Consider the following 22,541-nt stretch of genomic DNA (forward strand, 5'->3'; position numbering starts at 1 on the left):
TTTTGTTTGAAAGGTTTTATCATTTTCTTTATTTTTTCCCTTTTTCTTACCTCAAACTTTAAATTCCGATCAGTACGTTGTACTTTGGCTCGAGTAACAATTTGGTCCCTAAACTTTAAAATGCGACAATCTAGTACCCGAAATTTCAAAATATGATAATCCAGTACTTGAATTTTCAAAATGTGACAATCTAGTACCTGCTGTTAACCAGTATGTTAATCAGCCGTTAAGTGACATTTGAAAAGACACAAATGCCTTTCGAGTGTCATCTAATTATCTTTATCAACCATCCATACATTAACAAAAAAATGAACAGTCCCAAATTCTAGCTTCTTCTAAATAGTCACCAACTTTTTTTAATAAAAGAAGCTAGGATTTGGGGGTGTTCATTTTTTGTTAACGTTTGGATGGTTGATAAAGATAATTAGATGGTACTTGAAGGGCAGTTGTGCCCTTTCAAATGTCACTCAACGGTTGATTAACAGATTGGTTAACAACAGGTACTAGATTGCCACATTTTGAAAGTTTGGGTACTGAATTGTCACATTTTAAAGTTTGGGGACCAAATTGTCACTCAAACCAAAGTACAAGGTATTGATCGGGAATTTTCCCTTTTTATATTCTTTCTATAATTATTATTTTTAGTTGAAATATATAATTTTTGAATTTTGTTATTTTATTTATTATTTTGAAATATCTAGATATTTGATTGAAATTTTATCATTTTATGTGTGTTGAGCAATATCTATCAAATTTTGCATTTTTCTGTAGTTTTATATTTTTGCTGCAACACTTTTTGCAATTTTTCAAAATTTGAGTTTTTTTTCCCCTATATAGATTCGAGGGTTGTGGTAAAAACGTTTATTTTAAACTAGAGGGTCAAATGGGTGGGTTACGATGGGTTAGGGTCAAAGTGGGTTACTAACATGGGTGGCAAATGGATTAGTGGGCCAATATGGGTGGGTTGGTACTCAACTTCTCAACTTACACCCAACCCACCCATTTGCAACCCCTCCTCGGCTACTAGACTTGTTCATTGGTTGGGTCGGGCTTTGCTTATGTATCAACAAAATACATTCAGGCTTGAGACCGAGCCCGACTTGACCATTGGGCCTAGGTCTTGAGCTTGAACACGAGTCTAGCCAAAAATTTGAAGATGGATTTTTTTATTTAATTAAAAAGTGTTTTATTTATAATAAAAGCTCTCAAAACTAAAAAATAATAAAAAATCTCACTATTACTTGTAAAAAAAGAAGAGAAACAAAGAAAAAAAATATATATTTAAATAAAATATATTTTTTATTATATAATATATATTATCAAATCAAACTCGAACTTGAACCAGGTTTTTTTGAGAAAACCCAAATTTGTGGGTATAAAATAATGTCCAAGGCCAAGTTAAAATGAGATTGAAGCATGGCTCGGGAACCATCCAGACAACCGGTTCTATCTTACCCCAAACCCAATCTTTAGCCAAAAACCGTTGAATTGGTCAACGACCCATTGACCTAGGCGATTAAACCATTGACCTATCGACTCATCCAATGATTTTTGACTATTTTTTATTTTTATTTTTTAAATTTCGTTGTTAGAGTAGATTATCCATTCGAATCGAACAATTGAACCATCAACCCAAAAAGTGATGGCTAGAACGATTCTATTTCCAAATCGTTTTTTAATAGGATGAACAGAAACAAAGAGAGATCGAGCTACCGGCTATGAATAGGTTTATGGGCTACGCTAGTATAATTCTGAATTGAATTTTTCACGAACCTAGTTGGAAAAGTCGTGAAAAAGCTTGATTTGTATGTAGTCTCAGCTTGCATAGAAATTTCAATTTCCTTCCATGGGCTTCGGAAGGAAAGTTGGTCCATTGCAAAAGATAATGTATGTAGTTTGTGCTTTGTGGTACGAAAAATATTTGTGCCCCACACATCTCCCCCTTTCTCTCTCTAGCTAGTAGCTACACGGCTACACCGAAGTCTCGCACTCTCTCTCCCTCCCTCCCTCCCTCCCTCTACACAACATGAAATAGTGCAGTGAAAATCTCTCTCTTCTTCTCCTCTTCTTCATTTGAGATTCATTTGTGTTTTCTGCTGGTATTAATCAGTGAAGGACGAGAGATACAGTTGAGGTACTACCGACCTCTACACAACACGAAAATAGTTGTAGGAGTGAAAGGTAAGATCCATCTCTCGCTCTTCATCTTCTTCTTCATTTTTGCACTGACGAACGATTCATTTGTGTTTTCTGTCATTTTAGGGCATTAATCAGTGAAGGACGACAGAGACAGTTGATTCATTTGTGTTTTCTGCTATTTTAGGGCATTAATCAGTGAAGGACGACAGACACAGTTGAGTTACAGCCGACCTCACCCACTTATATTCCACCTCTATTTAGGGTTTTTTTCCTGCCATTTTAGGGCTATTCTGGACAGTATGATTCATTTTAGGGCGTTTTCTCTGCATAAAAATTTGACAGGAATTGAAGATTAGAAGGTCTTAATCTTGTTTAATTTTGAACTCAACTAGATTCTGTTTTTCTTCTAGTTTGTTTGTCATTTTTCTTCTGGTTAATTGAACTCAAACCTCATCCTAATTTTCTTAGGTCCACTGTAAAATTCCGCTCTGTCATGATGCAGAGGATTGTTAGTCCAAACAAAATTTTTGTTTTAGACATCCTCTCCATCTTCGTTTCTAAGTTTGGAGATTAATCCCAAGTGGACCAATACACGCATGAGACAACGGAAGCACCCGGTTTTTGTTGAAGGGATGGAAAGAACTGAGACCAACAACTCAGATAGAGAGATGGGTTGGCCATGGCTGTGGAATTTGTCTGGTATACCTAACTAAATGGCACGCTTCAAGGTCATGGTGCTCATGAAGTTTAACAAGTGGCTCCACACATGGGTTTCTAGCCTTCAGCAGCCCATTAGCTCCCTCTTCTATAAATTCCATGAGATCAACTCCTTGAGTGTGTGTAGGAGGGTGTGGGAGGAGGGAAGTGCTGCAGGGTTAGTATATTCATGCACATATGAACACTCACAGTGGAAAATGAGAGCTCTTTATCCCGACCTGGCTATGTCCAATGCCCAAGTAGCACTCACTTATCCCAGCAAGAGAGTAATCCAAAAACCCCTTTTAAGATCTAGTCTTGTTTAACTAAGCACTTAGAGGAGTAGGAAAGAAAGAATAAGAGCAGAGAAACAAAGAGAACAAGGGAAGATATATTTGGGGAAGTAAGACTTCTTGTATTGCTACATATGGTCTTGCAAATGATGGAAGGAGACCTATCTATAGTGATTCCACTTCTTTAACCATTATTATGTACATGGCACATCATATACACAATAATCTTTTTTCTAAGCATGCCACTTATCCCTTAAGTGCCATCTTACTCGATTTAAGTGACACCTTTTATTTAGGTTATATGTCACTTCATGCTATTGGTGAGGTGTCCTTATATGAACTCATCCATTTGTGTCCCATGAGGGTAAAACCCATTTTTAAAGCCCATTGATGGTCTTCATGTGGTCATTTATGAACAAACTTAACCTTGTAGAGCTCATGCTGGTGCAATTGCCTTTGCTGGGTTAACTTAACAAACAGTTTAAGGATTTTTTTTTTTTGGATCAATAACAAAGAACTTTCATTAATTAAGTATAGAAAATATTTAAATACAATGGTTGGGGGAGGTAAACTCTCTTAACTCTCCCCCAAAGAGAAAATTACAATGTAGCACAAAACAAATGACTTCTTCCCACCCCTTGTTTGGACAGTGCATCTGCAAATGAATTGGCACATCTTTTAACCCACTGCATACACACTTCCATTCCTTGAGTTAACCACTTGAATTATCTTCATTCATTAATGTATGTCCAAGACCCATCATTTGTTTTCTCTATCCAGCTACCAATAACCACTTGTGAATCTCCTTCAATGATGAACCTATTTATATTTAGTTCCTTAGCCCTTTTCACCCCCACTAACAAAGCCAGAATTTCTCCTCTCAATGAATCCCCGAATCCAATTAGTCCCGAAAAAAGAGCTATTATTGAACCTGCCTCCAATCTAAAAACACCTTCAACCCCTAATGGCCATGGATTTCCTTCACTGCTCCTGTCAAAGTTGAGCTTGATAAAGCCTTCCGATAGGGGATGCCATGAAGGATGGGCGATGATTCTGCTTGGAGCTGAAGCTGCTATTTCTTGCTAGTTGAGCATCATCAGATATGTTCCATGTCTTTACCCATTGGGCAACTCTCAAAGTAATCACCTCTATGATTGTTTCTCTGCTTCTTTCCTTTTCAGAAAATATTCTTTGGTTCCTTTCCTCCCAAATTGTCCAATAAACCGCTGCCCTGGTGCACAAATGCACATCCATAGGATTCTTACCCACTTTTTGATCTGACTACCAATAGAATAGACGAAGAGGCTTTGAATGCTTGAAGGGGGAGTCCACCTACAACCAAATAAAGAGAGAAACCATTCCCCAATAGACTTGTTCATGGGCCAGGTAGCCTGACGGGCCGACCTGATCTAAGTCAGGCTTGGACAGGATTTCAGGCCCGTGGGCTCGGGCCTAAAATATTGGGCTCAAACTTATTTTGGACCGGGCTCGGGCTTTCTCAAAAAAGTCCGGCCCGACTTAATAATGTATTATATAATAAAAATATATTTTATATAAAAACACACACAGACACACACACACACACACACACACATATATATATATATATATATAATAATTTTTCTTTATTTTTCTTCTCTTTTTTTCAAGTAATTGTGAGATCTTTCATTATATTTTAAGGTTTTGAGGTCTTTTAATATAAGTAAAATAGCTTTTAATTGAATAAAAAAGGAAAAAAATATTTTTTTTTTCCAAATTTTTGGCTGGGCTCGGGATTTATATAAGGGCTGGGCTCGGGCTCGGGCATATTCTGTTAATTTAGAGGCAAAGCTCGGCTTGGCCCAACCTATGAACAGGTATTGTCCCAAATAAAAGAAGTAAAGGGGCAAGATATTAGTTAGTGAAAGCAATACTCACCATTGGCTTTACAAAGGGTACATCGGTTCGGGAACAAGCATAAAAAAGGCTACTTTCGTTGAATTTGATCACAAGTATTAATTCTTTGCAAAGCTATTTCCCAACATAGTGCTCCAACCCAAGGTGGGACCGGTCTCCCCCACACTTTTTTAGTAGGAAAGGGATTGGCAGGATTAGGAGTAGATTGAATTAGGGCATTGGATAAAGAGGCATAAGTGAAAGAGCTAGAAGAGGAAAGGGTCCAAATCCTAGAATCCACCCTAGAAGGGTCCAAGAGGACCTTTTGAAGTACCTGAACCAAAGACAACACCAAATCCAACTTTGATTCTCTAAGACCTTGTCTAAACCCCAAATTCCAATTAAGCTCAGGTCTTGGGCCAAAGGAGGAAACGAAGGTGGAGGAAGGCTTATTTTTGGATCTAGAAAGAGAGAATAAGGAAGGGCTTGGTCTTTATGCGGTACCTCCCCCACCCACACATGTTCCCAAAACCTCACCAAATTTTTGGAGCACAAGTTATACACAACAAAGGGTAGAAAACAAGGAAGGATGGCATGAATAGCTTTCCAAGGTGCTGCAGTAGTATCTTGGGCCAAAATTCTTGTGTCCTAGCCATTAGTCGCCAGCCCATGTATGCTCTTTATCACCTTTGTCCACAACTTGTCCTGATTCACTGAGAATCTACTCAACCATTGCCCCAACAAAGCTGTATTCCTCTTTTAAATGCTCCCAATACCTAGACCCCTTGAATCCTTACTTCTACTTACCACTTCCCATCTAACCATATAGTCCCTCTTTTCCTCTCTAGGCTCTCACAAAAAATCCCTTGTTAACTTGTCTAACCTTCTACAAATCCTTACGGGCATCCTAAAATCCGATAGGAAGTAGACCGACAGATTGTCCAAAGTTGATTTGATCAAGGTGATTCTTTCACCAAGAAAGAGGTAATTCCTTTTCTAGGAGGCTAGCCTTTTTGAGAACCTATCCATCACCGAGTTCCAAAAGTTCACACTTCTAGGTTGCCCCCCATAGGTAGTCCCAAATAATTCAGTGACCACTGGCATACCTCACAACCCAAAATTGTTGCACATTCAGATACCTCTCTATCATCCATGTTAATGCCTGCCACACAACTCTTACTAAAGTTAATTTTTAGATTTGACATCTTCCAAAAAACTTGGACCACCTCCTTCAAATTCCTCACCCAATTTAGATCGCCTCCCTCACAAACTAAAATGGTATCATCAGCGAACTGCAAACGAGTAATAGGCACTCTTTCTCTTTCCACTCTCCAGCCTCTCACCAAACCCCTCAAATATGCTCTTTGGATAAGGATACCTAGCACTTCAGCTACTAGGGTGAATAAGAAAGGAGAGAAGGGGGTCCCCTTGTCTAATACCTCTAATGGTTGGAAAGTGATCCACTACTGTACCATTTAACAGAATTGAGTAATGGCATGTACTTATGCAGCCTTTAACCCACTTGCACCACCTATCTCCAAAGCCAAAGTTCCTCATCCCTTCCAACAAGAAATCCCAATCCATCAAATCATATGCTTTCTCTAGATCGAGCTTACAAATCAAACCTTTCTTTCCAGATCCTTTTAGGTTCTCCACACTCTCATTATCAATAAGGATTTGGTTGATGATCTGCCTATCCATGACAAAAGCACCTTGATTTAAGGATATAATAGAAGGAAGCACTAATTTAATTCTTCTTGACAACACCTTAGCAATAATTTTGTATAGGCTATGGACCAGATTGATAGGCCTAAACTCCTTTGGTTGGATTGCCCCAACTTTCTTCGGAATTAGTGCAATGAAGGTAGAATTTAATCTTGGATTTATTACCCCTTTGCTAAAAAAATTCATCATACACCTTTTGGATATCCTCCTTCAAAATGTCTCTGTAGTCTTGGTAGAAGGCCATAGTAAATCCATATGGACTTGGTGCTTTAGATCTATCCATTGAAAAAACTGCTTCCTTTTATTTCCTTCAAATCAAACCTTCGTTTAACCAACTCTTTTGCTCTCCCGATACTCTTGGCCAGTCCAACCCTTCCACACGCCTTCCAATTAGAGGTTTTCTAAAGATATGGTTCACAAAGGCTCTAGCAATTTCGTTTTTGTTGATCAATAATCTCACCTTCAACTTCTAATTTAGAGATGATGTTTTTCCTCTTTTTGTTATTACCTAAAGCATGGGAGATTTTTGTGTTTTTATCCCCCTCTGTTATCCATGTTTGCCTAGATTTCTATCTTCGACTTATCCCTTCTTTGATTAGAATATCCTCCAATTCCTTACTTAGTCTCTTTTTCTCTTGCTTTTCTCTTTCTCCGAAGATTCCATCATTTTCTTTGCTGTCCAGAAGCTCAATATTTTCGATTACCTCTTGCTTTTTTTCTTCTAGTCTCCGGTCTCCCAAAATGCTGTACATTCCATACCTTGATTTTTTGCTTTCAACTCTTTAAGCTTATAATGGAATTTCATACCCTCCCACTAATCACTAGGGCTACTCTTTGTCCACCATTCCTTTACCTTCTCTCTAAAACCTGGGCGACATAGCCACATGTTCTCAAAACGAAAAGGGGTTGGGTCGCTTCCTCTTTAAGTCTTAACTTATCCTTGGATAGGGTGACAGGCCAATGATCAAGGGTTATCCTAGGTAAAGCCCTTGAAGCCAACTCTCTCTAGTTAGCTTCCTAATCCATTGTAAATAAAAATCTATCAAGCTTAGAGCAAATTGGGTTCGACTACAAGTTGGATCAAGTGAAATTAGTACTCAAAAGGGGTAGCTCCTTCAGCTCGCAATTTATGAACTCATTGAACTTTCTCGTATTGGTGGTTACTCTTTGCCTCACCTTGTTGGATTTCTCAACAAATCTTATCACGTTAAAGTCCCCTTCAATACACCATGTTTTGTCTAGTGATTTAAAAGGTGTGCCTAGGCGCACAAGTGAGGTGCATTTTAGGGTAGGTGCCTTGGCCAGGTCCTAGGCGTAACTCTTTCAAAACGCGCACGCCTGATGCGCCTTGTGCCTCAAAGGGCGTGGCATAAAGGCGGCTTGTAGAATCAGAAATGTAATATGTTTTACATCACATTAGCTAGTTGAAGTAATGCAATTGAGAAAAAAAGAGATTGTGGGTTTTACATGCTTGAAAATGTTTTATATGTTTGATTTTATTTTTAAATTCTCATTTGAATATGCTTTACATGTTATGTTTATGCATTTTATTTTTAGATGATAGGTTTTTTAAATCATTTATTTTTAAATTTAAGTTTATATTTTTATTAATATTATGTTTAATATTTTTTTGAATTTTTAGAATTTTTTTTTTAATTTTTGCTCCTTGCTTCAAAAAGGCATGTGCCTCTCGCCTTGCGCCTTGGGCGCAAATTGACCCCTGTGCCTTTTTTGCGCCTTGCGCTTTCATAACACTGGGTTCGTCTCACAAATCTTGTATATCTCCTAGCTCTTTCCACATCTCATTCCTCTCTCTATACCCATTAGGTTTGTAAATGCTTGTTAACACCCATTCAAATCCATCATCCTCTTGTTGGAATTTGAGAGACACATAAACTTCCCCATCAATACCTCCACACCTTGCAATATATTCTTCTTCCATAGTACCACCAATCCTCCAAAGGATCCCCATGATGGCGACATTACCCAACCTTTACCCCTAGACCTCCAAATACCTCTGGCCCATCTATCATCAAAAGCCAAGAGCTTGGTCTCTTGGAGCAGAAGAACATCTGGTTTCTCCTTCTTCGGCATTCCCTTGATTAGTGCTCTCTTCCTCGTGCTCTCTAATCCTCGAACATTCCAGCTAACCAGTTACATTTATCAACTACAATTTTTATAATCCCTACATCAAACAGCCAACATACTTGCCTCCTCTTCTTCTGCCCTTCCTCTCACTAAACTTCCTATCTCCCTCCACATCAAGCTTTAGCCTCTCTACCTCACTCATCTTCCTTTTTCTCACCTTCAGTTTTCTTAAGCCTTATGTTTTGTTCTAAGCTTTCTTCTATTTTTTAATCAAACTATTAACCTGTGTTTTAAAACTGGATCCATTTCCTCCATAACCAGTCTAATGATGCATTAGACAAAAAAGTTAGCTGTCTGAAAATTTTTACTTTGATGGCAATTTGCAATTAGAATGACTTTTTATCATTGCCAGCATATGCAATTATGGTGCCACCTGCACTGAGTCAGAACTGACTATTGATGCTAACTATCTTGTTTAGACATAACTGATCTGGGTTCCTGTTAATATAGCAGTGATAGGAACAAAGAAACCATACATTCCATCACAGGAACAGATCTGGCATTTAATTCCTGAGCGAATCCATGGATTAACCTTAAGGTTCTCAAGTTCAAGACCAAGGAGATTCTTTCTTAAATGGAACCCAACAAAGGTCAGGTTAGATTTAGTATGGTTTCTTAAATGGAAACCATACCTTAATGTTCAATACCCATGCCATGTGCCAAGGTAACATTGGCTTCTTTTCTAGCTGGTCTATTGTCCTACCCTGTTCTGCCATATTAAGAGATGATATTGGTAAATCTAAACTGTTGATCAGAGTCGTCAGGCAAAGGATGCTTACCCTTGGCCATTTCTTCACTCCTCATCCATGGCAAGGGCTAAGGCTTTTTGTTCTGAAACTTGACCACATAAATGGAAGACTGGTTAATGAATGTACTCAGTATGAGGGAACTATATGCATGCATTTTGTTTGAGGCATATTATCGAAGTGATAAGTCTTGAACCATTTATGATGGGCTTTCTAATTTGATTTAAGAGACTTTATTAGGTTTTATTTTTTATTGGACAACAAACTTTATCTAGAAGGATGAGATAATTAACTTATTACCAACATAATGTCTTGAAAGCCTTTGTTCTAAGTTTTTTTTTTTGTTTGAAACTAAGTAACTTAAGTAGAAAAGAGTTTCTTGCTTATGCAGTATAGGTACAGATGTATGTATATATAGGGAAGCTCCTTTTGCCAAAAAAAGTGTATGTATATGGAAGCCGGTTGGCTAGTTGGATCATTTAGTGAGCTTTTGTTAAGGACCAAGAAATCTTCTTACACATGACAAAATTAGTTTGGAGCTCAAAAGGAGTCTCGAGGTTCCTATTCCCCACCCAATATTTATTGAAAATATTTTGGCCCAAAACATATTGCCATTTGTTTATCGGTCCATTTTACATTAAAAATTTAAATCTTGAAAATGTAAATGTAAGAAAGTGTATTGTGGAGGAAAAATCAACATGTATGCTCTTTCTAGGGATTTAAGATGTAGAGTGATATTGTCATACATTACTTATTACCTCATAAGTATACCTCTATTTACACATTTCCAGACCTTAAAATGAACCCATTGTCCTCGATCATTTGATTCCTGTGAATATTGAAGTCTTGAAATTTGAAGTAACAAAATCCTTTAAAGCAAGACATACTTTTTCTTGAAAATATTCAAAAAATAAAATAATATTAATACAAAAAAATGCAAACTTTTGGTACCAAAAGAATATAAAAATAATGCAAACTTGATTTTTAAAAGAAGTTAAGTGTTTTAAAAAGTCCATTGACTCAAATAAACTTAACATGAATATATTTAAAGTGAAAATGTAGAAGTAAAAGCATACATATGTGAATTGTGCTTAAGTGCTTCAAACACTCAACAATTCAAGCATGTAAAACGTTCTATCTGGTTATCATCATCATCATCTCTTGGTTGCATTGCTTGAGGTAGCTAGTGTGATGTTAAACATCTTGCATTTCTAATTCTAGGAGATCTGCCCTCTACCTCTGTAAAGGCTCCTTGAGGCAAGCCCAAAAATGTATATGCAAGGGTTTGGGGCAGTTCCCCTAACTTAATTTTTTTGTCCTATATATATATAAAGATTGTTTTTTTCTTTTGTGATTTTAATTGCAGTTCATTCTCTTTTAGGATTAGGATTTGGATATTATTTGATGAAAAAAAGTCTTGTATTAACTATTAAGAAGGATGAGGAAACCTGGCTGTTCTTGCAAGGTGCCAACCAGCTGGTTGGTAAGGTCTCCTGCTGGTCGTAACAGAGACTTGGGATCAAATCCCGCCTGCACCTGGGTTGGGGGATGGGCTACCCCCAGTTGTGTAGCCCTTCAAAAGAAAAAAAAAAGACTGTTCTTCCAGGCAGCAAAAATTATCCAACACAATTCCTCTCATTACTGGATGATGAATTTTGAGTATTGTCTCTTATGGATGTCCAAAGGAATACCACTGTCTTTGTTAGGGCCCTTATTTCTCAGATCCAATTCTGTGGGACAGCTTGAAAGTCTGCTTCCATCAGCTTGTTGTAAAAAGACCTCAAAGTAAATAGCTCATCCCTTGCTTGCTGTCCACTATCTTCTATCCATGGAATTTGGCTGAGGGATTTCGTGACTAAGCATCTGAAGGGGGGGGGGGGGGGGGGGTTAGCTCTTCAGAGTCCTAATAAAAAAATTGTCCTAAGCCTAAGGGCCCAAACTAGTTGGCTTCTCACGCTGTCATAACAGTCTTTAATGGTCACATTCTGGTCTTGAACTACTAACATTAGGTGTAAAAAACACCTTTAGAAGTGGGGCAAATGGCTGATATGGACTGTGCATTGAATGGCCAATCCAGTGAATCTGATGGATAGTTTGTATAGGTGATGGTGTTCCTCCATATGGCAGAAATAGGTGGTCTCATGTAGGGAGGCTCCATAGTGATCCTTTTTTTAGTAGTCCATAAAAATAGATACATAAAAGTACAATCGGCTCAACTGAAAAAGTCTTGTCACAATTGTATGGATTGGCTAAATGAATCTTGTTTCATGCCCTTCCACTGTATTCAAGGGCCATATCCCATTTTAGATTCTAAATCCTCAAATTGTTCCTCACTAACTCAACCCATGTCCCTTTTGGCCTGCCCCTATCTCCTCGAAAACCATCAACTTGAACTTGATAACCTCTTATATGTGCAGTAGGCAGTCTTCCATCCACATGCATGTGCATGCATGGACATACATATGTACAGGCTCCCATAGCAATGACATATTTTGGTTCGGGCATTTGCTCATATAATCTCACTAAAGAAGGAGCCATTTTCATTGTTACTGTGCCGGCTGTTAAAATTAGGTCTGCTTGCCTAGGACTCGATCTTGGTACCAGTCCATAACGATCAAAGTCAAATCGCGAGCCTATTAATGAAGCAAATTCAATGAAACAACAACTGGTACCATAGAGAAGCGGCCATAAACTGGAGAGTCTTGACCAATTTGAAAGATCATTCAATGTAGTTGAAATAACAGAATTTTGGGTTGGTCGATCAAGTAACGGAAACTTAATGGAATTCATAACTATCTCAATGTCATTTTTTTCTTCTTTTTACTTTTTATTGTCTGAATATTCAGGAGCTAAGACCATTCCAATGCTCCTTCTCGCCATGCATAAACTGAACCAACAATTAGGATAAGCACGAAAATTAAAGCTTCTATAAATACAGATACACCCAATACATCGAAACTCATCGCCCATGGATAAAGAAAAACCGTTTCAACATCAAAAACAACAAAAACTAGAGCAAACATATGCATAGGCAGAGCATTTCAGCAATCTTCTTATGGTTATATCGTCTTTTCTTAATTCTTACAATGCTTATTTTTACTTCTCTTTCCCTTCAATGTTCAAGATAGACTGATAAAAAGTTCGAAACACTTCATTCTTCCTTGATCTTATTTATGTGGTGATGCTGATAAAAAAAAATCTTATTTATGTGGTGATGCTGATAATAAAAAATCTTATTTATGTGGTGTATGCGTATTCACACCACATACAAAAAGAGAGCTACATACTCCACTTGTTGCAGCACACATTACAACAAACACATCAGCTAATGCCTTTTACATTGGTCTAGGCTTGATTGCCAATGCTATATAGGGTGCAACTTCGGCGGGCTGCGGGTTTGGGTTGGGATTTTGTTAAAATTTGAATGAGCCCTGCCTGGAAACCCAGGCCTGATGCAGTCTAAAATGTTCAAATCGGGTACCTCACTTGCACCTTTGATACTATAACTTTGCACGCACGCACGCGTATCTAGGTGATGCAATTTCATTAAAAAAGGAACTTTGAGTTGTTTTGAAGAACAGGGAGATATAAGGCAAAATGAACTCCCAACACCCAAGAGAGCTTCAATGTGATGAGTCAATGACTAATTGTTTTGGCCTATCTAGGTGATGCAATGACTAGTTCGTGCCTAGGTGTTGGTTAGTTGAAGAAATAAAATATGTTCTAAGTTCAAGATAAAGAACTTTGAGTTGTATTGAAGAACAGGGAGATATAAGGCAAAATGAACTCCCAACACCCAAGAGAGCTTCAATGTGATGAGGCAATGACTAATTGTTTTGGCCTATCTAGGTGATGCAATGACTAGTTCGTGCCTAGGTGTTACTTAGTTGAAGAAATAAAATATGTTCTAAGTTCAAGATATTGATGCTATCTCATAAATAAGTTAATTTAGACAATAGCCATGCAAGAAAAGAATGATATGAACGTTTAGTTTACAGTGTTTATTTTGCAACCTTGCCTACCAAGTGCATTTGCTAGGAAAAATATACACATATCAAACTTAAAAACCTTTACATTAAGGATATTAGATCTTTGGCAATACAAAGTCAACATTACAATGTATAAATAACTGTATCAGAAGCACTAGGTTGAAAATATGAGGAATTACTTTTATATGAAGAATTCCTTTTATGGGAGGAAAGGAATTCAAGGACCTTTTCTGAAAAGGAAAGGAATAAAGAAGTTATCATTGAAGTAATGACAGTTAGGGTGGTGCATTTGTTAAAATCCTTGGACCTGTTTGTTGATGTCTCTACGGATATGCTGCTTTGGTGACCCACTAGCCTCTGGGTTTATAAAATTAAATTTTGATGGTAGCAGTGAGGGCAATCTAGGGCCCGCAGGAGTAGGAGGTGTCTTCAGAGATGACAATGGGAAGGTGATTGCAATGTATTCAGGTCCCATTGGGGTTGGTGGCTCTTTCAGTGCTGAGGTTTATGCTGTAATGGAAGGTCTAAGGAAGATAAAGGAGCTGAATATTCAAAAGCTAGTTGTTGAAGGAGACTGAAAGTTGCTTTTGAGCTGGTTACAGAAGGACAATGGACTTTGGAAATATGCCAATGAGAGGAGGGATGTTAAGTGGCTAATTAGGGGGTTGAAAATTCAGTTTCTTTGGGTGAAGAGAACTGCAAATGCCTTTGTAGATACATTGGCAAAGTAAGGGGTAGGAAGGGATCAAATGTTTTGGGCTATATTGTAATTCATTTTCATGTTCTCTTGGGGAGAGTTAAGTCTTGTTATCTCTCTCTGGAGTGCCGTAATTATCTTATTCTTTAATAAAATGAGTTTATGTTATTGATGAAAAGAGTCCAAGTTAGCAAGATTTTAGGGTTATCTTTTTTGGAGGGGAAGAATTTGCAAGAAAAGTGTTTCAGGAGTTGGAAGAAGATCCGGTGAACAAATTAAGCTTTAAGGGGTAGAGCAGATTGCTGAAAGATATTTTATTTTGATGCTGCTTTGGGTTGCTTTGGGGGTTTGTGTTTGAATTTTGGTTTTTTGGTCCTTGTTTTTTCTGTTTGTAAGGGTTGGGAAAGAAAATTTTGTATTTGAAAAGATTGAAGGGTTTGTTTTGGGTAATATCTTATCACCTTGGTATAATTGTTTTTCCTTCATTTTCTAATAAAATTTTCTTTTTCATTTACTTTAAAATGTTCTCCTAGTATGGTTTATATCTTTATCTTTCCTTTATCCCATCTTTGATAGTTTATAGAATCCCTTTTCTCCCTCTTTAGTGCGTAATTTATGATAAATTTTATCATATACCCTAAGTTTAACTTTAACCTTTTACTCTCTTTTTTATGATTTTGTATTTTTCCCAATTTTTTGCATATCTAGTCTTTTGCCATTCGTTGTAATATGCTCATTTTAATTTGATTATATTTTGAACCTCTTCATTCCACCACCATGTTTCTTTTAACACTTTTCATTTCCCTTTGAAATTTCCCAAAATATCCTTTTCTACTTTCTTTATGCAGTTCATCATTTCAAGCCATATATCATTAGCCTTTCCATCTAAATTCCATTTTCATCATACTATCAACTTGTATCTAAATTGAGCTAGTTTTTCTCCTTTTAGGTTTTTCCACCTAATTCGTGGACAACATTTTTTTTTTTCCCATCTCTCTTTCATTTAGGCTATGTTTGGTTTGGAGGAAAAGGTAGGGAAACCTATACAAGATTTGTATAGGTTTCCCTACCATTCCCTTCATTTCCCTACCTTTTCCTTCAAAGCAAACACAACTTTAGAAGAAAATCAGATCTGTAATAATAAGAGAAAAAAATGAGGTCTCGAAGATAGATGCAGACACAAGAGAGAAGAAGAAGAAGAATTAAAAGAAAGGGAGGAGAAGAACAATTCAATGATCTTTCTAGTCCGTAAGTACTTTTAACTAAAACTAATGAATTGTGGGTAATTACAAGATACCCTTAATATGATGGCCAGCTCATAAAGCAAATAAAGAAGGGTTAACAGGCGTATATAATTGAGGCCCATTAACATAAAGTAAAAGCTAACAAAAAGAGGACAAGTAATAAAAAGATTAGCCGACTAAGACACATCCGGCCTAATATCTCTACACATTTCCTAATGCGCAAATCTACTACCACTAATCTATATTGTGTGGTCAAGCTTTCCCTTGGAATAGCTTTGCAATCCTTACAAGTCATTTGTTTTGTTCTCCTAGTGATGAAGAAAATTATTTGATATATTTTTAATCCACTTTTAAATGCTATTAAGTGTTCATCTTTCTCTTGAATAAAGTGTTTGGAATTGCCATATCATAAGTTGCTGCAAATTCTAAGATTGTATATCTTATTTCATTTCTCTCCCAAACCCAGATCTTCCGTGCACCATATCATAATAATATCCTGCAGTTCTTTTCCCCATATGCGCATTTAAGTCTCCTATAAAAACCTTCATTTGGAATTTCTTGTATTAATCCTTGCAAGTTTTCCCAAAATTGTCATTTGGAATTTCCTGGTCTCAACTTTGTATTCATTTTTTCTTCTATCATTTTTAATATCTGAAGTTTGGTTCTTTATGTGCAGAAGTTCATTTGTTCCTGTTGAAGCCTTTTCTTGACAATGATTTACACGGCGATTGATACATTCTACTTGACGGATGAGCAGTTAAAGAACTCACCTTCTAGGAAAGATGGAATAGATGAAGCAACTGAAACTACCCTTCGAATATATGGCTGCGATCTGATCCAGGAAAGCGGCATTTTGCTCAGATTGTATCCTTATTTATTTTCTACTGACTTGCTGAATCTTTGTGTCTTTTGTTTTGTTTTGTTTTCCTTTTCCTATTCTTTGTTTTTTCTTTCCTTAAAGTTATTCATAGGCCTCAGGCAGTAATGGCTACAGGGCAGGTTCTGTTCCATCGCTTCTACTGCAAGAAGTCTTTTGCCCGCTTCAATGTGAAGGTTTCATCCTCTATTCATTTCTTCTTTGGTGATGAGCATAGTCCTTGCTTTTTTCTTGCTTATTTTTTCCTTATTCTGAATACTTTTGTCAACACTATACTGGTCAGCATTTCTTCTTTGTGTGTTACTTTTAAAAGATCTGAGTTTACTTTTCTGCAGAGAGTTGCTGCTAGCTGTGTTTGGCTTGCTTCAAAGCTGGAAGAAAACCCTAGAAAAGCAAAGCAGGTTCTCATTGTATTCCACAGAATGGAATGTCGGAGGGAGAATCTACCTATAGAACATTTGGATGTCTTTTCTAAGGTTAGACTGAATCAACTTTGTGAGCCCTTGTTTGCCTGAATAAGCTTTACATCGAATGCTTGTTACATGTAATATAAAGTCTTGAGGTGACTTACCTAAAGGAAATAGATGAAAAACACCAAATGTATTATCTGTTTTTGCACCATAGGTGCCTTTTAGTGTTATTGATTTCCCGTGGTGATAAATTCTGTAACATGTTTTGCTCTTGTCAGTATTAGTAACAATGCTGGGGTGTTAACTTTTCTGCGGAATTTGGTTGATGTTAACACTGCATGGCATCTACATTAGTGGAAATCCTGATATGGATTCTTTCTGCAGTAAGTGTTTTTTGTCTAAATTTTCTCCTCTTTTCTTACAGAAATATTCAGAGTTGAAGGTGGATTTGATTAGAACAGAAAGGCATCTGCTGAAGGAGATGGGTTTCATCTGTCATGTTGAACATCCTCATAAATTCATATCAAATTACCTTGCCACACTTGAAACACCTCCAGAGTTGAGGCAAGAAGCCTGGAATCTAGCAAATGACAGGTACTTTAATAAGTTACTATCTGTATCTGTTTACATTCTTAGTTGTTAATTTAATTCTCAATGCCTGGCTTGAGGCTTGAGCTTTTATCTTGGCAATTCCGAGAGGCCATTGAAACTTATTTCAATTTGGAAGCATAAAGTTTGGATATATTTGCTGTAGTTTTTTCCATGCTCCATAAATTACATTCACTATGAAATGCTTTTTAATGGAGTCTTTACAATGGGACAGAAATCCTCACCCTTCTTTAACAATCGAAAAGAATTCTTTAGAATTTGGGAACATGTAACAGGTTTCTTATATTAAGGATAAAAAACAGGGGTTTGAAAATTAAATTTTTAGTCACGAGTACATGGTGATGACCTTTAGTCAGTTGCTCCACTTAGGGGTGCAACTGTGCAAGACAGGCCAGGTAAGTTAGTTGAGAGTCCAAGCTAACCCAACCGTGTTGTTTGGGTTGATCTCGGGGTGGATTCATTGTGGCCCAATTTCTTCATTCTGTCTTTGCTTAATAAAATATTTTCACTCCTTAGAATTGGAATCAGCTGATTAGGGTTAACCATCTTTAACATTGGAGTACATGCATGGGGGCAAAGTTATGGTGCTTTAGGAGTACCAATGCTACACTAAACTCTTAGCCTTCAAGCACACATACATATGCGAATGGATATGTTGAGTTTGGGTTGGAAAGGGTTGCCTGAGGACCCTTGTACAGTTATCCTGGTATCGTAGCTTATTGATACCTTTGTTGGTTTGCTTTCACCTGGTTTGATTAGTTTGCTTACACACACATACACACACACTTGCACATAGATGATACTAAATCAGTATTAAACATGATTTATCATGTTTGAGTGGTACCTGTTTAATTCACATCTTTTAAAACACTTTGATTTTAGGTGTTCTTATGCCTTTTTAGTTGTTTACATGGACTCTTGATCTTTGTGCAGTTTGCGTACAACCTTGTGTGTTCGTTTCAGAAGTGAGGTTGTGGCCTGTGGGGTTGTATATGCTGCTGCGCGCAGGTTCCAGGTACCACTTCCTGAGAATCCACCATGGTGGAAGGCTTTTGATGCTGAGAAATCTGGGATTGATGAAGTCTGCAAAGTCTTGGCACACCTTTACAGCCTTCCCAAGGCACAATATATACCAGTGTGCAAAGATGGAGACTCGTTCACAACCTCAAGTAAGACAAAGGACCCTCAAGCTCAACAAGTTCCAAAGGTGAGTTCCCATTTTTATGCTTACTACCATGTAGACATGTTATATCAGTGTTTTAAAAGCGCAAGGTGCAGAAAAAATGCAAATGGCCTTTTTACATCCAAGGTTCAAGGAGCAAGGTGATGCATAAATCTTTTAAAGCGGAGACAAGTTTTTAAAAATTAAAAAATGCATAAATTGCAAGAAAAACGTGAAAAATAATATTAATTAAAAATGCATATTTAAATTTTAAATTAAATTTTTTAAAAAGTCTATTAGGTCATATTGAAATACATAAACATAACATATAAAACATATACCAAGTGAAAATGTAAAAATAAAATGAAATGAAACATAACATGTAAACATATTTAAGCACTCGACAATTCAAGCACGTGAAACTTTTAGTCTATTTCTTTTCCAATTGCATTATTCTAAATTTATGAGCCATTTTAGATTGAGCGGCAAGCCCAAACAAATCCATGCTAGGGTCTTAAATTCTTAATTGGTACTTAAAAAATTGGTTTTATTATTTAGGTTTAGTTCACATCTTTTAAAAAAATGTGTTGTATTAAGAAGAATAAATGAAAAATATTAGCAAAATGGTGGTTCTCAAAGCACCAGCAAGTGAGTGAAATACCATGCTTATAAAAAGTACAAAAAGCACAAAGTTTAAGAAATGTGCATCCCTGGGCTGAGGCACAAGGCACACCATGTGCATACCTTTTTAAAGGAGCTATGCCTGGGCCTAGGTGAGGTTCAGGCCTTGAAATGTGCCTCGATTGTGCACCTGTTCCTGGGCATATTGCCATTATTTTTCGAGACTGACTTTTTTAGGTTCATGATACGGCATCCAATTAACTAGTTTGTTGTAAATTCTGCTTTGCTTAGGATGGTGTTCCAAATGGTGCAGCAGCTAGTAGTGATACCAGTGCCACCAAGGTGTCTACAGCACCGAATTCAGACTCAGGTGGGTCTAAAGATGCATTGATAAAAGCGGCCCTTGACAAACTTAAGGAGTCCAAGAAGAGTGACGATGATGTCAAAAGTGCCCCAGTAGAGGGGGCGGTTAGAGAAGAACCCCCATCAAAGCTCAAGGTCGATCACAGACAAGAAGTGGGTGGAGAAAGGAACAGGGAGAGAGAAAGGGAGAGGGATAGAGAAAGGGAGCGGGAAAGATCAAAAGCCCGAGATCGTGACAGGGGAAGGGACTCTGACAGGGAACGTGAACGAGAAAAAGATGTGGAAAGGGACAGAGAGAAAATTAAGGAGAGAAGCCATCGTTCCAAGGACAAAGGAAAAGACTCAGGTTGGCTTCTGAATATACTTATTCTTCTTTTCTATGCTCGATGAATTTTTGGGACCTTTTTGGTGCATACCTTTTAACTTATCCCTGATGTATATTGGTTCAGGAGGTGGACATTCTGATAAATCAAGGCACCACTCATCTCGAGGTATGTTTCTTGTTCTTCAATGTTTCTTGTGGGAAGCAATTGAATGATCAATCTTCTAAATACTGTTACTTATTTTTATGTTAGATCGTGGTGACTATCACAGCTCCTCTTATTCATCCCGGGACAAGGATCGCCACAGACATCATCCATATGCATGAAACCTATGTTTTGTGTGTATCCATCCATATTCATGAATCAAAGGGTTTGTCTGTGTACTAGTCTAAATATGTTAGAAATCTGTAGCATAATTCTTCTAACAGGGTTGATGGATTTGGTTTTTCCTACCTGTTCTACCTATCAGGCATGAATCTATGCCCTTGAATAGCAGTGAAAATGGTTTTGGTTTAATCGGATTCATTTCGGAAATCTATGCATCTATAATCGAATTGGATCAAATTTAATAATGTAATATTTGGATATTGCTTGATCCGGTATGCATGTAGATGTATTAAGTATCAGATCTTTTTAAAATTTTAGCGTAATGATTTTCAGGATTATATCAGCTTTTTTTTTTGATACTGCATATTACAGATTGCAGGGTATTAAGGAGTGGGGACAACAGGGTGCTCGTGAAGTCCACTGACCTTGCTGCAGAGAGTTAAGCGGGTTTTGTTCCTGTGGCCCTATACTTGGAGTTCAGATTTCCTTTTCACACCCACCTCAAGGCATGTTGTGTCCAATGTTGTAAGACTCGAACCGGAGTAATCGGTTAATCAGGTGGTTTGTCCATCCAACCTGCCAAAACTGTTATTTAACCGGGACCGGAAAGGCCATCGGTTCTCGATTTCCATGATCCAACTGTGAGTCTGGGTCGAGTCTTAAAACATTGGTTGCAGCTGCAGGGAACACCGAACATCTCCATATTTAGCATCACCAAGTAACCATCTTGCATTGGTGCTGGGAATGAAAACGGTGCTGTGTATGTCTGAGTTGTAAGTACCGTTTTTTGTTTGGAAATGGTGCTGCCACAGGCTGATTTTTTGGGAAAATAATACTGGTTTTGTTTGATACTAGTGCTGTAGAACCATTTTCAGTATTGATCTATATTATCCAATGTCCAAGATGATGTCACATTGATGCTGTATCATTGTATTGCTGACAGCAATAGGCTGTTTTTTGAGAAAATATTGAATTTGAGTTTCTTCAGACCACACTTTTCCGATTTTCAAGGTGTGGCCTAGAGTTATGTTTTTTTTTTGGAAAAAACGGTACCAAATAAGAGGTTATTTTTCGAAGCACTACTTTTTCTAATGTGGTGCCTATGTGGCGGTGTCTTCTCAGAAATCACGTCAATGTTAAACACTGCCTTTATCTATCAGTTCATTGGTAGATTATTAGTTTAAAAGCTATGAACAAGGTTCAAAATATCGATATGCTCGATATGTCGGTAGGGGCGTATCGAGTGAATCGATATTAATTTTTATTGCTTTTTTTATTTTTTATTTTTTTTTGCAACCGGTTTAGGGGGGTTGGTTTAGGGCTCCTCTACCCCCTGAACCGGTCAGACTTTTGATACACCTACACTATAGGGGCGTATCGGAGGGGTCCCAAAATGATACATATTGGCCGATACATGTTGATACTTTGAACCTTGGCTATGAAGGATTATTTTGCTCTTTTTTGTAATACATAACTTTCTATTTTATATTTAATTTTGTAGATTTATGTCAATATTGTACAGATTTATGGAGCTCCAAAATTGAATCTATATTTTACATTTCAATTGACATGATTCGAATATACCCTAACCAGAATTGGATGGAGAAATTTTGGCTGTTTGTAAAAAATAGCCTGGGCTGTTTTGGAGCCTCCTGTGAATGACATTTCATGAGTGGGGGTAAAATAGTATTTACACTTAATACATTTTTAGTTGAAAAGACAAATAAGGACTTGAATTAGTTAAGGTGTCATGTGTAGAGGTTCCCAAAACAGCCTGGGCTGTTTTTTTCCAAACAACCAAAGTGATATGGAATTGGATAGGAGCTGTTAAAAGCCATATGGACAATGTTTAAAACTGAATTGGTGGAGAGAATACCAAAAGGGGTGGATCCGATTGAATGGTAATATTTGTTAAGGCTACGTTTATTTGAGGTGGAAAATTGAATCGGGGTAAACTTTACACTCCGATTCGATTTTACATGTGTCGATGTAAACTTTTTCTTCTTCTCCACCCAATGGTCTCCTCCCTATACGAAGAGTTGAAGAGAGTGTGAACAAGGTTCAAAGTATCGGAAATGCTATGCGTATTAGAAAGGCAAATTTAAGAGATGTATCGAAATACACTTTGGATATGCATGGATACGGATGAAAAATTAAGATACGCATGGAAACACATGGAAATGCTTTAAATTCTCTAATAAATCATAAATAAATATCAAGATCATTAAATATAAGACATAAATAAGCTATTTATGCATAAAAATAGCACGTTTTAGTGGGTTTTTATGAAGAAAACA

The 22,541-nt window shown here is 37.2% G+C and overlaps 1 protein-coding gene across 5 annotated transcripts; it reads left to right on the top strand.

Moving 5' to 3' along the window:
- Window positions 1–1,907: 1,907 nt before the first annotated feature.
- On the top strand, window positions 1,908–21,231 carry LOC104588421 (cyclin-L1-1-like). 5 transcript variants are annotated; one of them, XM_010246343.3, is made up of 11 exons: window positions 1,908–2,181; window positions 2,263–2,353; window positions 16,229–16,416; window positions 16,524–16,605; window positions 16,765–16,905; window positions 17,264–17,433; window positions 18,382–18,655; window positions 19,523–19,940; window positions 20,044–20,085; window positions 20,170–20,287; window positions 20,617–21,231. In XM_010246343.3, the coding sequence occupies exons 3-10, from the start codon at window positions 16,265–16,267 to the stop codon at window positions 20,241–20,243; spliced, it is 1,353 nt and encodes a 450-aa protein (XP_010244645.1). In that variant the 5' UTR covers window positions 1,908–2,181; window positions 2,263–2,353; window positions 16,229–16,264; the 3' UTR covers window positions 20,244–20,287; window positions 20,617–21,231. The 5 variants fall into 5 exon arrangements, with proteins under 5 accessions (XP_010244645.1, XP_088757370.1, XP_088757368.1 ...); XM_088901244.1 differs by lacking the exon at window positions 20,170–20,287 and having other exon boundaries at window positions 20,617–20,826; XM_088901242.1 differs by lacking the exon at window positions 20,617–21,231 and having other exon boundaries at window positions 20,170–20,556.
- The last annotated feature ends 1,310 nt before the right edge of the window (window positions 21,232–22,541 follow it).

Source organism: Nelumbo nucifera, chromosome 3 (assembly GCF_055504915.1).
Source record: "Nelumbo nucifera cultivar China Antique chromosome 3, China Antique-T2T, whole genome shotgun sequence".
NCBI lineage: Eukaryota > Viridiplantae > Streptophyta > Magnoliopsida > Proteales > Nelumbonaceae > Nelumbo > Nelumbo nucifera.

Coding starts and splice junctions, on each gene's coding strand:
- LOC104588421 (XM_010246343.3), top strand. CDS start 16,265: ATGATTTACACGGCGATTGATACATTCTACTTGACGGATGAGCAGTTA. Junction 16,906..17,263: donor ATTTGGATGTCTTTTCTAAG/GTTAGACTGAAT, acceptor CTTTTCTTACAG/AAATATTCAGAGTTGAAGGT. Junction 18,656..19,522: donor AAGCTCAACAAGTTCCAAAG/GTGAGTTCCCAT, acceptor TGCTTTGCTTAG/GATGGTGTTCCAAATGGTGC.